The sequence below is a fragment of the Pisolithus orientalis genome (genome assembly GCF_024613125.1).
Source record: "Pisolithus orientalis strain OTSU chromosome Unknown F5J12scaffold_9, whole genome shotgun sequence".
Lineage (NCBI taxonomy): Eukaryota > Fungi > Basidiomycota > Agaricomycetes > Boletales > Pisolithaceae > Pisolithus > Pisolithus orientalis.
The window spans coordinates 978,005-996,260 of NW_026260790.1; the positions used below are offsets into that span (position 1 = coordinate 978,005).

An 18,256-nucleotide genomic window follows, 5' to 3' on the forward strand; every position below is an offset into this window, starting at 1 on the left:
GGGAACCATGTATCACCATCAACAGGGAGGCTCATCGTATGATTACCCATCGTACCCCGCGCAACCTTTCGAACCTCAGGGGCAACCTCCCCAGACACTTGGCCGGACCATTCGTCAGGGAACCTCTCAAACACACTCACCTCAAAATCAGCAAAATTTCCAGCCTCCGCCGCACTCCTATGCGTCGACGACGTATGCGACCCCGCCGTACAATCTCTCTTCAGCCCCAGCTCCCGCAATGGCAAGCAGAACCCTGGGCTGCTCAGCAATATGGCCAGACTTTTGCCTCCCAAGCGATGCCGACCGAAATGTCCTATTCGTCGACGGCGCCACGCGTTGACCCCCCTACGCCTGTTTCGTCGCAAGAAGCGCGCTTCTCTTCCAGTAGTCTGAGCCAGGCGCAAGAACTTCGTCGACCAGACAGCGGCTATACTGCCCCTGCACCTACTTCACCACCGCTCAGGAATAGGCGGAAAGATAAGGAATCCCCTATGATACCTCCGGTTCAATCTCCTCCTTCCGGATTGGACTTCCATAAGGTAACCGGCTAAAAAATCCTGCGCGGTCGTACCCACTGAGCACACACCGTTCCAGATGCGGGAGTCTTATCGCCTTATTTTGGATAACGGCACCCACTTGCTAAACAGTGGAGCATTCACCCAGTCCCGGTCTCCACCGGCAGAACCAATGGAGCAAATGGTACAATCCGCTAGCTACGGAATGCATGTGCTTCAGTCCGCTACGGCCCAGTCCAATCCGGAGCCCAAGCCGGCTAGCGGGGTACCTGACCAAGATGCGCCAGCGTCGAAACGGCAGGTACGCCATTTGCTATGGAAACACGGGAGGAATTGTGTCATCCATGTTTTGTTTTTACCCTGCAGAAAGGCGATGAACACGTGCAAGAGGGGCAAACATGCCGAGGATGCGGAGCGACTTCGACGCCGGAATGGCGTAGAGGACCGTTAGGTGAGCAAATCATTTTAACGTCTTGTGGATATGTGGGCTGATAGTAGAAACAAGGACCACGAACGCTTTGCAACGCCTGTGGCCTCGTGTATGCCAAACTTGTACGTCACAGGGGGTGACGCCCTGCCTCAGTTCTGACGCTTTTCATTTCCCAGCTCAAAAAGCGTGCACGAGGGGAGGTGAGGTCCCACGCCCAAGATGGTGTCGGCCAAAGCACACAGCCGGCGATTGACGAATCCGGCATTGTTTCCAGTGGGGCTAGCGAGGATGAAGACTCTTACAGTTCACAGGAACGAAGGAGTGATTTCGGTGATCATACAAGGAGGGGTTAAACTTCAATTTGTCAGATAGGTTTCTCTTTACGTTCTCGTATTCTACGTGTTTTCGTAGGACTTTCGGTTCCCACGTACTGACCGGGGTTATGCTCAATTAGTTCAGGCTTATGGTCGACTCGCAGTCGTTGAGCTTTAATGGCCGCACATTCCACTTGGTAGTCGTCGCGCCCATATTGTATTTTGGTTTAAGTAGTATTTTCCAATTTAAAAGGCGGCGTTCGAGGGTTTCGAAGATTAGGCTACACGTAATGACATTTCATCTCTGGAAGCCAGTCTATCGCGCACTACCACGCTTTGATAAGGATAGGGACCGTACCTTTCAGAGCACGTTGTCTGAAATGCCCCAGCCATAGAGCTAACTTTAATGTGCCCCGCCCATAAACCATATGGAAGGAACCCAATTCTATCGGTAATTATAGTACTTGATTTCGGCCTCGCTGGCTTGCCCTTCTCGGATGTATCTTACTGATGTAGAAGTTCTCCTGGTAAGGACACATAAGTTGGTGCTTGTCCGAATCGCCATCTTGTCCAACTGCTCGAGCCTTTTTAGTCAGATCTGGCGTAATAAGATCGAAACCATGCGCCATGCAACGCGCAACAATGCCTTTCCAGGACTAATGATCCAACCAACCAGCAAAATGACTCACCTGCAAGCACGACTATCACATATTGAGAAATATCACACAACCAGAGATGAAGGTGACAGGCAACAGGTATCCGTGCTCTGAGCAGGCGCGAGATACTAAGTACATGTCACCCGGTATGCTCCTCAGCGTTAGGCCACCTTCTTTTGGAAATTAGAAGGCCGCAGAGTCATGGGTCGGAAGGCAGAGAGAATCAGGATAGATTGCTGAGACGGGTCTTCTTAGACGTGGCAGCGGTGGACAATGCCAGTCAAGAACTGGGACCCTTGACTTGGCAAGATCAGAAATGAAATATTACCCGGAGCCTCATCAGCGTGTCGCGCGGATAATTCCAGACCCTAAGTGCTCTGCAGACCCTGTGATAATCTACTCGTCGAAGAATGCAAAGAAAAAAGAATGTCAGGATTGCATTAATCAGTCTCCACCGAGCGAAGTGAGATAACCGGTATATGGGGCGTCGCATCGCATGATATATAAGCTCCATGGGGCCCACTTTCAGTGGAACCCTTGCCCAGGACCAGCGGTTAGCGTTCAGCCGGCCGCTGCGGAAAGCCACTACTAGTGGAGTGGTTAGAACTGAGAATATTAAAAAATGCCACAAGGGACCTGCTCGACTCATACACGCCTGTTAAACGTACGCCCCGAATCTTGAACTACACATGAAATACCTGGTATTCTCGGGGAGAAAAAAAACGTGGGATGATGCCCACATTCCGTAGAACTCGTTTCATAGGGGCCGACCATTGTGAAGTGTCATTCAACGTGCTGTGACACCTTTTCGGACCTTCCCAGATCATGATCTGGGCCGCTGCTGCTGCACGGGAAACTCCTGTAAGGTGCGATATATTGAAATAAATGACTTACTGACCAAATAGAGCCCTCTATGCCAGGGCAATGCAGCAAAAAAACACTTCATCGCGGCGGCCGTAGACTTGAAGTAGGAACCCTGCTAAACTCAAAAAGGCTAAACATGCACCCCTTGTCTCAGTACTGCGGCTCAGCATCACAGTAAGATATGAGCATGCGGACTGTAATCCATATCGAAGAACCGTGGAACTGCCTGTGACAGAAGTGAGACGGACGCGGGAACTCAATAGCCTCGGTTATCAATGCAATCAAATTCCTCCCGTTTCATACACTCGAGCTTCAATGCTGGAGGCTGTTTTCTCACAGTAGTTTGGCGGCCGACGACATACAGCGAATCAGCCTACAATCGAGCGGTTCACTGAACGAAAATTTCTGTTCTGCCGGCGATCGGCACAAGTCCTTGCCAATTATCGACATGGATATTCACACCGTAGTAGTAGCTTGACGTCAGTGTGGTATATGGGATAGGAGGCCGGGAGAATCTGAAGGGCAGTACGACCGCTGTAGTTGGGCCACGCCAATATCACGGCGACCGATCGGAACCAACCTTAGGTATGTACTTCGATCACCTATCTAGATCGTATCGTTGTCCCTTGCACCCATCGGACCTTTTTGGCTGTGCCAGGATTGGTCGACCCGGTGAGGGCAGATGTTCTAAGAGCTTTCAGGAAGGGACGTCAACTCTGCTGTATCCGCATCGGTCGGAACTAGGTGGAGTAGGGTGCTTCCTGAGCCTAGGTTTTACGGCAACTTTCGAAGTTCAATGTCACGATTGGTAAAGGTCACGATTTTGGTGATCGGGGAATCCCCTCCAACAGATCGTTGCTAGTCAAGTGCTCACAGGTTGTTGTTGGTGCTGAGTAGGAAAAAGGGATCACAGCTAAAATGGCACCGGTATGAGTCCCTGAGGCCTATGGAGACCGCTATTCGAAGGGGGGACGCGTGTAAGAGTCTCATAATTATTGCCAGACGTGCCAAACGAACTTCCAGAAGGGTCTGTTCAAATGACAAATGACAGCGTAAGTAAGATCTCATGGGAAAAAGAAAACGAAAAAAAGAATGCTACGCCTGCGCCCGTACAGTTGACCGGTATCGAGGCCGTGCTTTTTATAGGTGTTTTGGTTTGTTACTGGTGGGTACCGACTCGGTCAGAGAGCAAGAGGACCGTGTCCAAGTACAAGAAGTCGACGTGTTTGCATAGCGAGCCACAACAATTGATTTGCGAACATGTAGCCCAGTGCTGAGCGGTCGAAACGGACTCACCAAAGAGGTCAAGCGCCAATCTGCAGTCGTGGGTAACCAGTGAACCTAATCGCGGATTGTTCATCGTGTGTACCTTGGACAAAATAAAAAGTCGCACGGGGCGGTGATGGTAGTAATATTTCCATACCGCAAAAAGGAGGTGAACGCATGCACCCAAACCCTGTGAAGCGAAGCTAGCACTTACGTTGTGAACTGCGCAATATGGAACTTCAGAAATGGATTGCAGTGACTACGTGAAATTGTTACACATCAAACTTCTTCAATTCTGTAGTCTTCATCGTCTGAGGCTTCGGCTCCCTCTTCAACCTTGGCAACCACAACGTCGTCATCTTCTGTCTCTGGGCCTTCATCCCCCTTGATAAGCTGTACAAGCCGTTCTATGTGTTCTGAAACCTTCGAAATGCCGATCGAAACCAGTTCCAGGGGCTATACCAAATGACTTACCTTATCCACGGTCTCTTCCAAGTGCGCGCCACGAACTATTTCATACACAGAATGAGTGCGCAGGTACTCACGACCCCATCGCGTGGTACACAAAAGCAGGAGGGTCCCAACATGGGTCAGTCGCAACACTGGATCACGTTCCCTCTTCTTAGTTGGAGGCAAGAATTGGAGAGCGGATGGGAGCATTTCTTGGACCTGATGCCACAGATAGAGAAAGCGAACATGAATCTGGCTGACTACTTACCTCAAGGTCAAGCTCCTCTGGGCCAGCTAAGGGAAGTAATATATATGGCAGAGCATCTATACCTGGGGCGCTAACGGTAGATGGCGGCACCGATGTTAGATCAGTCTCTGGGGACAATATTGCTTTGTGGGCCTTCGCATGAAAAGAGCAGTTTCTGTAACTGTCAGTTAACAGCGCTGTGATTAGACAGGGATCAACCATACTTCAATGTTGATGCAACGCCTCCCCTCCGAATTGTGTCTTGATGCTCTGTAAACGGCACGAGCTTCGCGAGAGGATACTCGAGGGCACTATCGGATTTGATAGGGTCGGCGGGTCGTGGTGTCACGAAAAATAACCGCCCAGCTGGTGACTACCGGGAATGAGACAAGTGTATTTGAGTTGCAGATAATCGGTGACGTCCCAACCAACATACAGTACTGATGTTCGCAAACACGCTGGAAAGAAAGTGTAAATGTCCCTTGCGTGTGCGTTTAGATTTGTCTCCTGATTGGTCCAAAGACGCCCCTTGAACAAAAGCATCGATGAGTAGGGGCAGTGCGAGGATCTCCTGAGGCTCCCCAGAGGGATATGGCACAGGAGCGGGACACGTTCCCGAGCGAGACTGCGGCGCATAATACGAAACTTGAGAAGCAGAGGGCGTTAATATTACCAAGGATACTCTCAAGGTGAGCAAAGCGGAGCATGCGGAAGATGACGCCGTTAAGTTGGATAACAACATGGAGGCTAGATCTGCAAGGATCGCATCCGGATTCTGAGAAGATGTGACCTCGAACAGGACAGACGAAACAAAACATAGAACCTACTAGTAGATACGACACAAGGTAGGTCAGAAAAGACTGTTCTATAAAAAAAGGGACAAGGAACGTTGAGTCCGAAAGGTTCACAAGGGCACGGAATGCGTCGTGTGCTGTGGCCTATTCAGGTCATTAGAACGGCGTAATGAAACCCTATTGAGCTCGAACCAGCTGGTCGCGGCACAATAACTTTAAGTCGCGAATGACATCAGGTTCTTGAGGCTTCGAACCCTGGATTCCTTGCAAGAATATGTGGCGGTAGGGGGACTCCTTTGCAGTTTGACCAACAAGGTTAGATAGGGCGATATGTCGCACTTGCGGATTCTGATCCCTCAGAAAATGAAACAGCTAGAAACAATTTCAAATGTGAGCCCTCGAAAGTCACAATAATGGTAAATCCCCGACCTCCTTGAGTTGGTCCTCCATAATACTATCAGTTGGCCTGTGCAACTAAGAGTAGTAGGGAGTAGTGGGTTGATTACATAATCAGCCATTGTTGCCTGTGCCTACCCGGGTTGATCGTCATCGTGGTCCAGGCGTCGACTGGCTGCTTGCTGTGTTGCCCCGGAAGTTCGTTCTTCATTTGGGCACTAGTCAACCCCTCCGAGCGGTATTCGCTTTCTGTGGCGCTCTCGGGGCTTCGTGCAGACGAAACCCACCCCTCCAAGGGATCTTCCGGTGCGTCGTAGCTCGGAAGTCAAGTTCGGTAAGGCCTGATTAACTTAAGCTACTCTCCGAACGATTACCGGACTATTTCTCGCAAGGTTCTCGTCTACGACTCATGCAGGCTGATTGCCTTGTTGCGGAACCGGCTCGCGCGACTTAACCTACCTAAGAAGAAATGATGGGATACAATATCACTCGCTCTGCGGAAGAACTTTTGGGCAAATATGAATCTTCTCCACCATCATTTTCAATTCATCTGTATCCTGATCATTGGACACTCAACAACGGACCCAAATTTCTATATAACAGCCCTGTTGCGGTGTGTTCAACCAGCCTTGACCTATGCCAGCGCCTGATTTGGGGAGTTAGTCGTTCTTGGACGACATACGTGCGCACAGAATACCTGTGGATTTCAGTCGAACTGTTTGACTCTGTGCACGTTCCCTTTTATGACGGTACGTTACAGAATTCCCACCGTGTCATCGAGGCGAGACTCACGTGTTCTAATCAGGCTGCATGATAGTTGAGCTGCTTGACTATCGTCCGAAGAGAGTAAAAGACCCACCGCCGGAGAAACCTGAACGTAGTCGCATAACGTTGCACCCTAGTGACGAAACGCTGTGGACAGACCTCTGTCTCATAAACCAACGTCATGGATCCAAGTTTACTAATTTTGATGTTTTGGAGCTGGAAGCACGAATACTGGTGAGTATATGGGAAATCGGCCTTGATCGTCCTCATATCTTCAGCAGCTACACACAGCACCACCCCTTTGTCTTGACCCGGATCCTCACCTCACTCGCGTAGCTAACCACACCCTGAGGGTCTCGAACGCCCACTGTCCCGACATCCTTAAAACGCAAGGCTACTGCTATAACCCAGGAAGAAGATGAGTCGGAGAAGGCTCGGCGCGCGAAGATCATGCAATTCATGAACCCGAGAATAAATCATTCACATCCTGCGAGGTATGTCGAACAGGCGATGTCGATGATAATGATCGTAAATGTGTTCTTCGTAGTTATCGAATACTGGAGACATTACGACGCATGCGAGAAAGCCGTCAGGCAGAGGCTCACACGCAAGTGACTGGATTTGCGAAAGTACCATCACAACAGCTTCCGCCTGCTGCTCTCCAACCGGCCACCCCATCTTTGGCAGTGTCCGCTTCTCACCCTCACCCACCGGCCCCTTCTTCACAACCGGGCGATATCACCCAAATGCGCCAGTCGAAGAAACCCGACAGGCAAATGACCCCAGAGAATTCGCGTTCAACCGCAACTCCTGCCCCTCACCCTATCATTAATCAACTTCAAACCCAAACCCCTACGAGGTCCCCACCCGTAAACTCTCGTTCACCCCTTCCTGCGCATGCATATCAGGTGCCTGCAGGCACACCTATCACTGCCCACTCGCCCGGACAGCGCGGGTATACTCAGTCCCCTCGACCTCCATCTGCTCAAGCCGCTCGTTCATCCCCTCTTGCATCAGGTTCGCAACTTCCTCATACAGATCACCGACAGCAACCAACTACGCACTTTATACAAGTAGCGCCGGCTACTTCACAATCGAAGCCCGCGACTCCGCAGGTTGGCTACTCGACATTACCCGCTCCCACACCCCCACCCCAGCATGGGTCGCTTCAGCAGACTGCGCAGATACCGATGCTACAACCTGCTCTTCCGCAGCCTCAAGTACAAGCTGCACAAGCAGCCCAGTCTTCTATTCCAGCCGTTTATGCTCATTTACAACGTAGCAACCCTTCGCAGGTATCCCAAGCTCAGATCGCTGCTCAGGCCAGGCAACAGAATGGGAGAGCAACGCCACAGGGTGCTGTAACCTCCAGGAGTCCTATGGTTTCCGCACAAGGCGTGCGGAATAGTCCCGTAATACAGAACCAGGCGCTCGCAGCGCGGTCGCCGATGCCGAATACGGCCTCTCTACCGCAACAGGTGGCCCAATCCACCATACTGCAACCCGGCATGACACAGCCGACCATGATGCAAGCTACTCAGCAACCGGCAGTGGCACTAACTACTCAACACCCGATCATGGCACAACCTGCTCAGCATGTCATGTCTGCTTACAATCTTGCACAGTACCACCAGATAACTCACCCTGCGGTTGCCCAACATCCTCAAATACAAGTCCACCTACCAGGCCAGCCAGGGAATGTTGCTCAACAGGTGTCAGATGGGCAACAGGCGATGATGATGCAATATTCTATGTATTCGTATTATCCTCAGCTGGCAGCGACCGGCAGACGTCCGCAAAATTCGTATAGAATGCCGACTCAAGTCAACGGGCAGGTACCCGGAATGCAGCCCGGTCTCCCGCAGATTCAGGGGAAAACAACTCAAGCTGGTGTTCCTGGTCGATGAAGCTCTGCATTTTTTCGTGTGTTGTATACTGTAATATTTGGGTACGATCGAGGGCTTGGTTTTTGTACCACGACATACTAGACACTTTCGTCCTATCTTACGATGTAGTAATACCTTTTTCGTTGTACAGAGAGGTGGATACTGAATTGTCGGATGCACATCGGCCGTGGCAAAACTTTCCAAGCTTGGAAGGTACTGGGTCGATCACTGATAAGATCGCCTAAAACCGACCTCACTCCAACACAACTACATAGTACTTGTTCTGCCATCTGACTTGCAATGTCCCAGCCAATTGGTATGTATCAGATGCCCAGCCATGCCTTGGTTGACGATAGTTGCGATCATCAAAAGCACTACTTGTCGGTGTACGACAAAAATGGTCTACTCGAGCTTGCTCGAGGCTTAAATGCCAGCGGCGTGCGCCTTCTCGGTTCAGGAGGGACTGCAAAAAAGATCAGGGAAGCTGGGATACCTATTCAGTGTGTATACATTCCCTCGATTATTGGTCCCTGCTGAATGCAGTTACAGAGATGTGTCTGACATCACAAAGGCTCCTGAAATGCTGGGTGGGAGGGTTAAGACGCTTCATCCTGCCGTACACGGAGGTACTATCTTGTTTTCCTCGTCGGATACCCTTGCTACATGGATTTGACGCAGGTATACTCGCAAGATCTATTCCCTCAGATGAACAGGATTTAGAAAAACAAGGAATAGATAAGATATCCATTGTAGTGTGCAACCTCTACCCATTCACCTCCACGATCTCAAAACCAGGTTGCACGCTAGCGGACGCAGTAGAAGAGATTGATATTGGAGGTGTTACTTTACTTCGTGCGGCTGCCAAGAACCACGAACGAGTCTCCGTCCTCTCTGATCCGAAAGATTACGACGAGTTCTTAGCAGCCTACAAAAGCGGCCAGGGCGATGTCGGTGAATCCCTTCGTAGCCGCCTGGCGTTGAAAGCTTTTGAAATGACAGCGAAATATGACGACGCGATCAGCGGCTATTTCAGAGAACAATATGCGTCTTCGGGCAAAAGCGGACCAGTCCAAAGAATGCTCCTGCGATATGGCGCAAATCCCCACCAAAAGCCTGCCCAGGCCTTCGTTACTGAAGGGGAGCTTCCCTTCAAGGGTAAGCGCGACTTCGGCGTGGTTGCATGGCCCGTGATATTGACGAACTTGGCTAGTGCTCTGCGGCTCCCCTGGATATATTAACCTTTTGGATGCCCTCAACTCATATGCTCTCGTCAAGGAACTTCAAGAGGCACTTAAGCTCCCCGCCGCCGCTTCCTTTAAGCACGTCTCTCCTGCAGGTGCAGCCGTCGGTGTTGCGCTCGATGAGATAGAGAAGCAGGTGTATGGTGTCGATGACCTGAAGGAAACGCTCACGCCGCTAGCTTGTGCCTACGCTCGTGCCAGAGGTGCCGATCGCATGTCATCATTCGGAGACTTCATAGCGCTTTCTGCAACATGCGACCTCGCAACTGCTCGTATCATCTCAAGGGAGGTTTCGGATGGTGTGATAGCCCCAGGCTACGCACCCGATGCCCTCGACGTGTTGAGAAAGAAGAAAACCGGGAAGTACTGCGTACTAGAGGTAAGTCAGACGCCCTTGGGATTGGCCTTGCGCTGACATTTCCAAGATGGACCCGAATTATGCGCCACCTGAATTAGAGACGCGTCAGGTGTATGGCGTGAGTCTCCAGCAGCGCAGAAACGATATTAAGATCGACGCCGAGTTGTTCAAGAACATCGTGACCCAAAATAAGGATGTTAGTACTCTTATCTGCCGTGTAGGGCCATTGCTGAAATATGCTAGCTTCCCCAACAAGCCTTGACTGACCTTCTTGTTGCCACCCTTGCCATCAAATACACCCAATCCAACAGTGTTGGGTATGCTAAAAACGGCGCGATCATTGGTCTGGGCGCTGGTCAACAGTCTCGAATTCACTGCACCCGGCTTGCAGGTTCCAAAGCCGACCTCTGGTGGCTCCGGCATCACCCTCGCGTACTTGCACTTCCATTTAAAAAAGGAGTGAAGCGTGCTGAGAAAGCAAACGCAATCGACTTGTTCGTGAGCGGTGAAGTCCTTGATGGAGGTGAGAAGTTGCAATGGGAAAGTCAATTCGAGACCATACCAGCCCCGCTCACAGACGAGGAGAGGAAGGAATGGGCAGCAAAGCTCGACGGAGTGGCATGCTCCAGCGACGCGTTCTTCCCCTTCCCTGACAACGTTCACCGTGCGCGCAAGAGTGGTGTGAGATACCTTGCCGCCCCGAGTGGAAGTGTCATGGACGAAGAATGTGTCAAGGCAGCGGATGAACATAATATGATGTTCATGTCATACTTCGTTGAGGCTCTTCCATCACTGAGTTCGAAGCTAAAGAGTGAGGGGCGAGAGGTTATTGTATCTATATGCATTCCGTGCTGCCTATCCCTGTCAGATAAATCGCCTTACTTACCAAGTATTGAGGTGCTCGCCCTTGACGTTATTTCATATGCTTACATAGATCAAAGCAATTTACGCCTCGTTCTACTCAAGTGATACCAATTTTGAGTTGGGCAGCACTGATGGTTTTTCGTCATGTATCTCCAGAAAGAGGTAGTCCCTCAAATTTATGAGTCGTTTGCGACAACAAGTTGAAGAACAAGAACGCTCTGAGAACAACGGGACAATCGTGCTTACATTTCGAAATAAAGAAAACATTGCTCTGTACATTCCGAAGAACTCCTGGACCGACCATGAAATCCCTCGCTTACAAATAATTTTTGAAGAATAGCACAGTAGCCTTAAAGGAGCCCTCCTTACCCGCCTTAACCTCCGGCTTGGACACATCACCACGAATGGCAAAGCCATGTGTGCATCCCTCGAAGTATTCACGGCGGTAGGTTGCCGTAAATTGCTCACCGTCTCCAAGGATCCTATCTGCTTCTGCCTGGTATTCCCTGGGGAACCGTTGGTCGACCGTGCAGGAGTTGATCAGGAGAGGGGCTCTGGACAGCTTCTTGTATTTCTGCGCGTAAGAACACAGAACGTCAGGTTAACCCAAGGGAACTCAGATTGAACGCAGCTACCTCAAGATCCTCGGGAACTTTGAGAAGCGAAGGGTGAGAGACGACAGTGACTTTCGTGATGTTCTCAAATGCGAGGTCAAAGCCGTACCGCGCTGTTGCGTTCACATCAATTATAGCGAGATCATTTTTCTGTTTATCTCAGTAAATCAAGGACCCACCACCAAAGCAGTAACCAGTAGAACCAAAGTCCTTCACACCCTGTTCCTTGAGTACAGCAACCACCCTATCGATGTTGGGCCGGGTCTGGTCGTTCCCGTGTTTAACGATCCAGGCATTAATATCGTGATTGCCGCCCTGCAAGATAGTCGGTGACATTGAGTTACCTTCGTTAAGTATAGTACGTACGGTGAGGACGTCGACAGGGAACGGATCACCATTAAGGTAGTCAATCGCGATGGTCTTGTGGGTTTATTTCGTGATTAGGTACTGTGGAAGGAGAACCGCGGGTAGACCTTCACCTTGAATCCATTTCTGGCAAGGTCGTCCACGAGGAGCTACTCACAGTGAGCATCTCCGCTTTCTAAATAACCCAATGGACGAGGTGCTTGATCCTACCTGAGCGTTGATGAGGTCAATACCAAAGACGTCTGTGAGGAAGAGGACGGCCTTCTCCTCGTTGTATTCACCAGAAGGTGTACTAACGTAGCATCTCACACCTCCTATGAACTCGATCTTGCCTGGATTGGCAGTAACGTGTCACGTCAAACGCCCTGATGATTGAAGCTTGGTGAAAAAACGAACCTTCTTGTGTCCCCTCGTGGCGAACACCTGGCAGGATGAGTAATGCTCAAGCTCGCTAGGCTATCTCAGGTACTTACCCTTGATGCAGTCTGGGCACAACGACATCTTGCACTTGGGCATGTGATAAGAACCTTATAATACATGTTAAGGGTGGCTGTTCACACTTCCGTTATAAGCCATGCCAATGCCACCCATGTGTCATTGAAAGATTGCCAAAAATGGGTATTTTTACATAATATTTTACACATTTGCACTATATCTTAGATAAAATATCACATATTTGCTATAATCTAGCCAAACCTGACCATTATAAAATGGCAAGTGGTCCATTACATGCTGCTTACAATGGGGGCACGTGACAATGGACCAAATAAATTTGCGACACAAGATCAGTAGGTGAAGATAATAGTGTTGTCGCGAGGTGAACTGAACTGAACCGAGGTGAAATAATGGGGCAATTCGACCCGACTTCGATAGCCGAAGTGCGACCGAAGTGAGTATGCGTGAGTTGGACGAAGTGGTAAATCTGGGTGCGGCCCGGCGCGCCGTCCGGGCCACTGGCCCAGCCAGAACTTAGCGAAGCCATGTTGCTATCACTGGTCGACATGCATATCTGCGAGTCTGGGCTGACCAAAACCGAAATCATCAATGCGATACTGGTATGTATGTTGACTGTGTATGACCAAGTTATGTATACTAGTTCTGGTGTAGAAAAAGTTAGCGAGGTTACTCCGAGCAACTATCAGCTCATCAACAACCAGCCTGGGCAGGGTAACCGACCCAGAAATCCATCAGAAAGAAGTGTGAGGTGGTATTTCATATGCAGATATGATGCCTTGTTACAGCGGCCTGTGCAAGTCCCGCCGTGTGACAACCAAAAGGCTTGGGCGTGTATCCCACCATTAATGATGGATACTTGTATGCAGTACTGGGAGCGTGTCGAACGCCTTTGCTCTCGGGGAATGCTCGGGGTGTAAAGGACAATCGAAAAAATGGGTGGTACAGAAAGCGTCCTCCAATGCTGCATATAATCTCCATCAACCGTGACGAGCCGTACGAGTTTCCATCCTAAAATCATCAACCTGAGAGGGAAGCAAAACTGGCCGAACCTGTAGTCCACCTACAAGTACATCTGACCAGCCGGGGGCCGAAGCCCTCAACTATCAGCGCTTCAGTAAGCCCGAGCAACCACCCACAACCCCAAACGTGTCGAGCCAGGCCCCGTCTGATGACGACAGCTTGCACCCTCTCAACCCAAGATTATTGAATTGCTGTTCAGTAGCACACACAGGCAGCTGGCAATTATTGGAGGGTCTAGGTCACATCCCTGGCACTCCATGTATTCGCAGGGAATATAGGTGCACTTCGTCCCAGTTCAAAAAGTCGAAGTCTGCCAAAGTCGCCACATCGCGAGGTCACTTCGGACCACTTCGAACTGAGTTCAATTCGTACGGTAGCACTAACTGATGCATGCAATGTATGGCAGAGCGGACGGTTTACCGCACTTTCCTGCCTAATAGGTGTACTGGGCTTGACCCCTCCAGCTGCCTACATAAATCAAAGCAATTTATGCCTTGTCCAGCACACGTGATACCAAGTTTGAGACCACCGGTTTTACGTCATGTATCTCCAGTAAGACAAGTCCCTCAAATTTACGAGCTGAAGGTTGGCTGAAGGGCAGGACACTCTTCGTAGTACTTACATTTCAAAATACAGAAAACATATCTCTACACGTTCCGAAGATCTCCATGACCAAGCATGAAGTCCCTCGCTTACAAATGATTCTTAAAGAATAACACAGCAGCCTTGAAGGCGCCCTCCTTACCCGCCTTAACCTCCGGCTTGGACACATCACCACGAATAGCAAAGCCATGTGTGCATCCCTCGAAGTACTCTCGGCGGTAGGTTGCCGTAAATTGCTCACCGTCGCCAAGGATCCTATCTGCTTCTGCTTGGGATTCCTTAGGGAACGGTGCGTCAAACGTGCAGGAGTTGATCAGGAGAGGAGCTCTGGACAGCTTCTTGTATTTCTGCGCGTAAGAGGACAGAACGTCAGGTTAACCCGAGGGAACTCAGATTGAACGCAGCTACCTCAAGATCCTCGGGAACTTTGAGAAGCGAAGGGTGAGAAACGACAGTGACCTTCGCGATGTTCTCAAATGCGAGGTCAAAACTGTACCGCGCTGTGGCGTTCACATCAATGACATTGAGATCGGTTTCTGTTTCTGTTCGTCTCAGTAAATGAAGGACCCACCACCAAAGCAGTAACCAGCAGAACCAAAGTCCTTCACGCCCTGTTCCCTGAGCACAGCAACGACCTTGTCGATGTGGGGCCGGGTCACATCGTTTCCGTGATTAGCGAACCAGGCATTAATATCATATTTGCCGCCCTGCAAGGTAGTCAAGGACACTGAATCACCTTCACTGCGTACAATACGTACGCTGAAGGCGTCCTGAGGGAGCGGATCACCATTAAGGTAATCGATCGCGATGGTCTTGTGGGTTTATTGCGTGATCAAACTTTGTGGAAGGAGAACCACGGCTGGATCCTCACCTTGAATCCGTTTCTGGCAAAATCGTCCACGAGGAGCTATCCATAGTGAGTATCTCTGCTTTCTAACCAACCCAACAGATGAGGTGCTTGATCCTACCTGAGCGTTGACGAAGTCAATACCAAAGACGTCCGGGAGAAAGAGGACGGCCTTCTCCTCGTTGTATTCGCCGGAAGGTGTACCAACATAGCATCTCACACCTCCTATCTCCTCGATCTTGCCTGGGTTGGGGATAGTGTGTTACCTTAGGCGCTCTGATAGCTGGAACTCGGTCAACGAACGAACCTTCTGGAGTCCCCTCGTGACGAATACCTGGCAGAATGATTATATTAGCGCTCAGGCTCACCTGGTTATCTCAGGTACTGGATGCGATTACTCACCCTTAATGCAGTCTGGGCACAACGACATCTTGCACTTCGGCAAATGCAGGAAAAGATAAACGTATTACCTTATAAGCCTCCCGGGCCCCTTATATACAATTTCGGGAGTGGTGTTCTATGTATATTCCTGAGTACATTTATCCACGTATACCTATCGGCAGCTCTATAAGCAGCCGCCACTGACGAAGCGCTTATTACTCCCATGGACTTGATAATATCCCGGAACCTGTTGGAGCCTCTCGAAACATGGCGTAATGGTGCTGATTACATTGTAAAAAGCAAATCATGGTAGACTAATGTGATGGGGGCTGTCTTGTCAGAGAATATGATGTTAGCAGTGCAAGCCCCGCCGGCAACCGTTGAAGGTAGCGGCATCTGCATAGAAATGCAAGGCCACAGAATACTATAGGAAGGAGAACAATCCCACGTGCATAGGAATCGTATCACGCAAGTGATGACAGTGGAAAGTTTCTATCTTGTAGAATCCCGATGGAAGGGCGGGACGCGCACAAGTCACCCTCCAGTCTTCCGTGGGAGTTATCTAAAGAATTATGACTGCGCATCAGAGCGGGAATGACAAATGGTCGCACAGTCTCCAGACTTGTTAAGTCACCTTGTTCTTTCCCAAAACGAGATGTATTTTCAGCTCACCGGTTTCGCAGCAGATGGTTGCCTGCGGTTTCACTGCCCGTATCCTTTCACAAGCAACCGGTGTCCGTTTAAACTGTCGGATAACTTACCAGGTGACCCACCACTTGTGAAGAGGGTGTCAAATTCTTTCTCCAAACAAAACAGCACATTCGATGGCTAAACAAGCGGCACCAAGAGGAAACCCGCACAGGAGAGTAGAAACTACGAGGGAACAGTAGAACTTACCTTCATTCGCCCCTCCCAGTCCACACCAAAGTCTTGACTGTCACCACCTTCGAAAGTTTTGTGAGATGCACGTCTAACGTCATCCTGTTAAACGCACCGTGAACCGTCGACGTTGAACTCTTGTACTGGTGCGCCTCCGAAATGACTTGACGCTCTCCTCTCTTCTCCAAAGCAGTCCGTGAAGACTTGGATCCCTCGGTCTTGATACCGAGGAGGTGAAAATGTGGTAGAATACCTCTCAACTCTCTTGCCACCTGTCAGAATTAGACTACTGCATCAAATGTAGCTTAAGGGTGACTACAAACGTGAGGAGAATGAGATTCAGCACATTTGTGGCACGGTCGATCGAGTCAGTAGACAGACGGGGCTCCAAGTCGAGCTCATAGTAGAAAAAGAATTACATAACAAAGTTAAAACGGGCTTTCCTCAAAGGGAACCGCTGGTGGGCGCTCCCTATATATTCGACGAACTTCCTGGTTGGCGTTTCAGAGTCCCAGACTAAACTGTGTAATTGTTTAGTATTCACCACGAATGGATGTGCCGCTGAACACCACTTAAGGGAGAGCGCATACAATGGCCTACTCTCCTTGATTTTGTTGAAACATTGCGTGCCGAATCATAACCGCGATTCCGCTTACCCAAACAAGACGGTAATACATCCGGACGATGTACCAGTGCCCGCTCGGTTGACAACGAACAACTTCTGAAACACCACTTCGCATCACTAATAGTTCTAGATCAACAGGATCCAAAAATAGCCACCGATACTGATTTAAGGTTACACGACACAAGTACACACGAAGGATCACAGTTTGCATGATATACGAAACACACTACATACGCCAACGTATCACTTCATCGTTGCATGAAGAAATTATTTAGGCAACTGGCTCAAACCTGAACAATGCATTCGACGGGTAGGTTGGAGGGTCAGACAGTCCAACGGGCACTTGTTCGACAAGGATCTAGAACGAATGATGCGTATAAAGAACACAAGGCCCAAGCAATTCAAACCAGAAGGCATTACCTGACAATCCAATTGACCAAGAGGGGGAGCAACCCATGCAGCACCTGAATTCTCGGTCTCGATCCTGATGCGAACGGGGAGTCACATTAGATTGCTTGGTACAAATCATCTGAAGATGTTAAATAACTCACGTGTACGCGTCGTGGTTGGGCCTGAAGGTGATGATCCATCTCTCAGGAGTTACCTCAGGGTAACTGAAGAGACGGCTACGGAAGTCCACGGCGTCTCCAATCCTGTATATGTTCTCTCCTAGGTTCTCAACCTGGAACTGTTGGCAGCGCGATTACCTTCACTATGGAAGCTTCGGATATGGGAGAATGGGAAGATACCTACCCGTTGAGGTTGTAACCCTTCAGGAAGGGCAACGATGGGGACGGGAATAGGGACGACAATTATGCCAGGTTGGATGATGAACGGCAAACCTAGGTTTCTGCCGTCGAGAGTGCGAATGGTGTATTCATTGTTCCCAGTGGGGTGGAGGGTGTGAGGCATGCTGGAAGGAGAACCGAAAGGTTTGACTTTGGGATGCAGCAGCAGGTCCAACCGCCTCTTATTATCTGAAGACATCAAGGGTCCCCCGGGAGACACCGATGAACAAGCCATCGGAACGCCTCCGTTGATCGGTCAAGTCGTCAAATTCACCGTTTCCAGACTAGGGTCGAAGGTGACTAGTGCAGCCTCGTTGCATGGAAGACGACCAGATGACTGTGATAGCAAAAATATCTCTGGTAGTGATAAACTCTGAGAGTGAAGTATCGATGCATAAGCCCAAACGGCGGGATCAGCAGTTACTGTATGTTGGGTAGAAGGCAGTCTACTGCTGGATCCGGAATTAAAAACTCGAGGAGAAAGGTTTGAGACTAGAACTCACAGCGGCCCCAATGGTGCTGGGATTCGTCGTATGTGCAAGGCCGGACAGGATTGGATATCTAGAGGACTCCCTGCATGTGGATTGTGTGACGTAGTGCGTGTTCTCTATTATCATGATGCAGGGTTCGT

General features: G+C 49.9%; 7 protein-coding genes across 7 annotated transcripts; 3 read left to right on the forward strand and 4 right to left on the reverse strand.

The window, feature by feature from the left end:
* Positions 1 to 179: 179 nt before the first annotated feature.
* F5J12DRAFT_781853 (uncharacterized protein) lies at positions 180 to 1,298 on the forward strand (the record flags this gene model as incomplete). Its single annotated transcript, XM_051742632.1, has 5 exons — positions 180 to 539; positions 595 to 816; positions 882 to 966; positions 1,021 to 1,067; positions 1,122 to 1,298. 5 exons carry the CDS (start codon positions 180 to 182, stop codon positions 1,296 to 1,298), a joined length of 891 nt encoding a protein of 296 aa, XP_051601479.1.
* A 3,026-nt stretch (positions 1,299 to 4,324) lies between these two features.
* Positions 4,325 to 5,986, reverse strand: F5J12DRAFT_904961 (uncharacterized protein; the record flags this gene model as incomplete). The annotated part of the gene is made up of 8 exons (XM_051748601.1): positions 4,325 to 4,468; positions 4,520 to 4,714; positions 4,764 to 4,917; positions 4,967 to 5,115; positions 5,179 to 5,517; positions 5,570 to 5,680; positions 5,729 to 5,908; positions 5,966 to 5,986. The coding sequence occupies 8 exons, from the start codon at positions 5,984 to 5,986 to the stop codon at positions 4,325 to 4,327; spliced, it is 1,293 nt and encodes a 430-aa protein (XP_051601480.1).
* A 73-nt stretch (positions 5,987 to 6,059) lies between these two features.
* Positions 6,060 to 8,745, forward strand: F5J12DRAFT_822284 (Spt20 family-domain-containing protein). Its single transcript, XM_051745348.1, has 6 exons — positions 6,060 to 6,266; positions 6,325 to 6,545; positions 6,596 to 6,641; positions 6,738 to 6,931; positions 6,979 to 7,066; positions 7,130 to 8,745. The coding sequence occupies exons 2-6, from the start codon at positions 6,402 to 6,404 to the stop codon at positions 8,602 to 8,604; spliced, it is 1,947 nt and encodes a 648-aa protein (XP_051601481.1). The 5' UTR covers positions 6,060 to 6,266; positions 6,325 to 6,401; the 3' UTR covers positions 8,605 to 8,745.
* Positions 8,746 to 8,847: 102 nt separating this feature from the next.
* On the forward strand, positions 8,848 to 11,206 carry F5J12DRAFT_569104 (bifunctional purine biosynthesis protein ade10). The gene is made up of 6 exons (XM_051740099.1): positions 8,848 to 9,083; positions 9,133 to 9,209; positions 9,262 to 9,738; positions 9,794 to 10,203; positions 10,250 to 10,378; positions 10,426 to 11,206. The coding sequence occupies exons 1-6, from the start codon at positions 8,884 to 8,886 to the stop codon at positions 11,149 to 11,151; spliced, it is 2,019 nt and encodes a 672-aa protein (XP_051601482.1). The 5' UTR covers positions 8,848 to 8,883; the 3' UTR covers positions 11,152 to 11,206.
* On the reverse strand, positions 11,180 to 12,257 carry F5J12DRAFT_822290 (uncharacterized protein; the record flags this gene model as incomplete). Its single annotated transcript, XM_051745349.1, has 7 exons — positions 11,180 to 11,229; positions 11,285 to 11,620; positions 11,682 to 11,773; positions 11,840 to 11,975; positions 12,027 to 12,080; positions 12,140 to 12,192; positions 12,237 to 12,257. Coding segments are annotated over 4 exons (540 nt in total), but the record flags the coding sequence as incomplete, so codon positions are not given.
* Positions 12,258 to 14,194: 1,937 nt separating this feature from the next.
* F5J12DRAFT_904963 (Alpha/Beta hydrolase protein) lies at positions 14,195 to 15,382 on the reverse strand (the record flags this gene model as incomplete). Its single annotated transcript, XM_051748602.1, has 8 exons — positions 14,195 to 14,452; positions 14,514 to 14,605; positions 14,677 to 14,812; positions 14,864 to 14,917; positions 14,977 to 15,012; positions 15,074 to 15,195; positions 15,260 to 15,286; positions 15,355 to 15,382. 8 exons carry the CDS (start codon positions 15,380 to 15,382, stop codon positions 14,195 to 14,197), a joined length of 753 nt encoding a protein of 250 aa, XP_051601484.1.
* A 1,508-nt stretch (positions 15,383 to 16,890) lies between these two features.
* On the reverse strand, positions 16,891 to 17,982 carry F5J12DRAFT_569298 (uncharacterized protein). Its single transcript, XM_051740100.1, has 3 exons — positions 17,591 to 17,982; positions 17,389 to 17,525; positions 16,891 to 17,321 (listed from the first exon to the last, which is right to left on the reverse strand). The coding sequence occupies exons 1-3, from the start codon at positions 17,858 to 17,860 to the stop codon at positions 17,105 to 17,107; spliced, it is 624 nt and encodes a 207-aa protein (XP_051601485.1). The 5' UTR covers positions 17,861 to 17,982; the 3' UTR covers positions 16,891 to 17,104.
* Positions 17,983 to 18,256: the final 274 nt, after the last annotated feature.

Coding starts and splice junctions, on each gene's coding strand:
- F5J12DRAFT_822284 (XM_051745348.1), top strand. CDS start 6,402: ATGATGGGATACAATATCACTCGCTCTGCGGAAGAACTTTTGGGCAAA. Junction 6,546..6,595: donor TATATAACAGCCCTGTTGCG/GTGTGTTCAACC, acceptor TTGGGGAGTTAG/TCGTTCTTGGACGACATACG. Junction 7,067..7,129: donor GAGGGTCTCGAACGCCCACT/GTCCCGACATCC, acceptor GAGTCGGAGAAG/GCTCGGCGCGCGAAGATCAT.
- F5J12DRAFT_569104 (XM_051740099.1), top strand. CDS start 8,884: ATGTCCCAGCCAATTGGTATGTATCAGATGCCCAGCCATGCCTTGGTT. Junction 9,084..9,132: donor GAAGCTGGGATACCTATTCA/GTGTGTATACAT, acceptor ATGCAGTTACAG/AGATGTGTCTGACATCACAA. Junction 9,739..9,793: donor AGGGGAGCTTCCCTTCAAGG/GTAAGCGCGACT, acceptor GAACTTGGCTAG/TGCTCTGCGGCTCCCCTGGA.
- F5J12DRAFT_569298 (XM_051740100.1), bottom strand. CDS start 17,860: ATGGCTTGTTCATCGGTGTCTCCCGGGGGACCCTTGATGTCTTCAGAT. Junction 17,526..17,590: donor AAGGGTTACAACCTCAACGG/GTAGGTATCTTC, acceptor CGCTGCCAACAG/TTCCAGGTTGAGAACCTAGG. Junction 17,322..17,388: donor CCCAACCACGACGCGTACAC/GTGAGTTATTTA, acceptor CGTTCGCATCAG/GATCGAGACCGAGAATTCAG.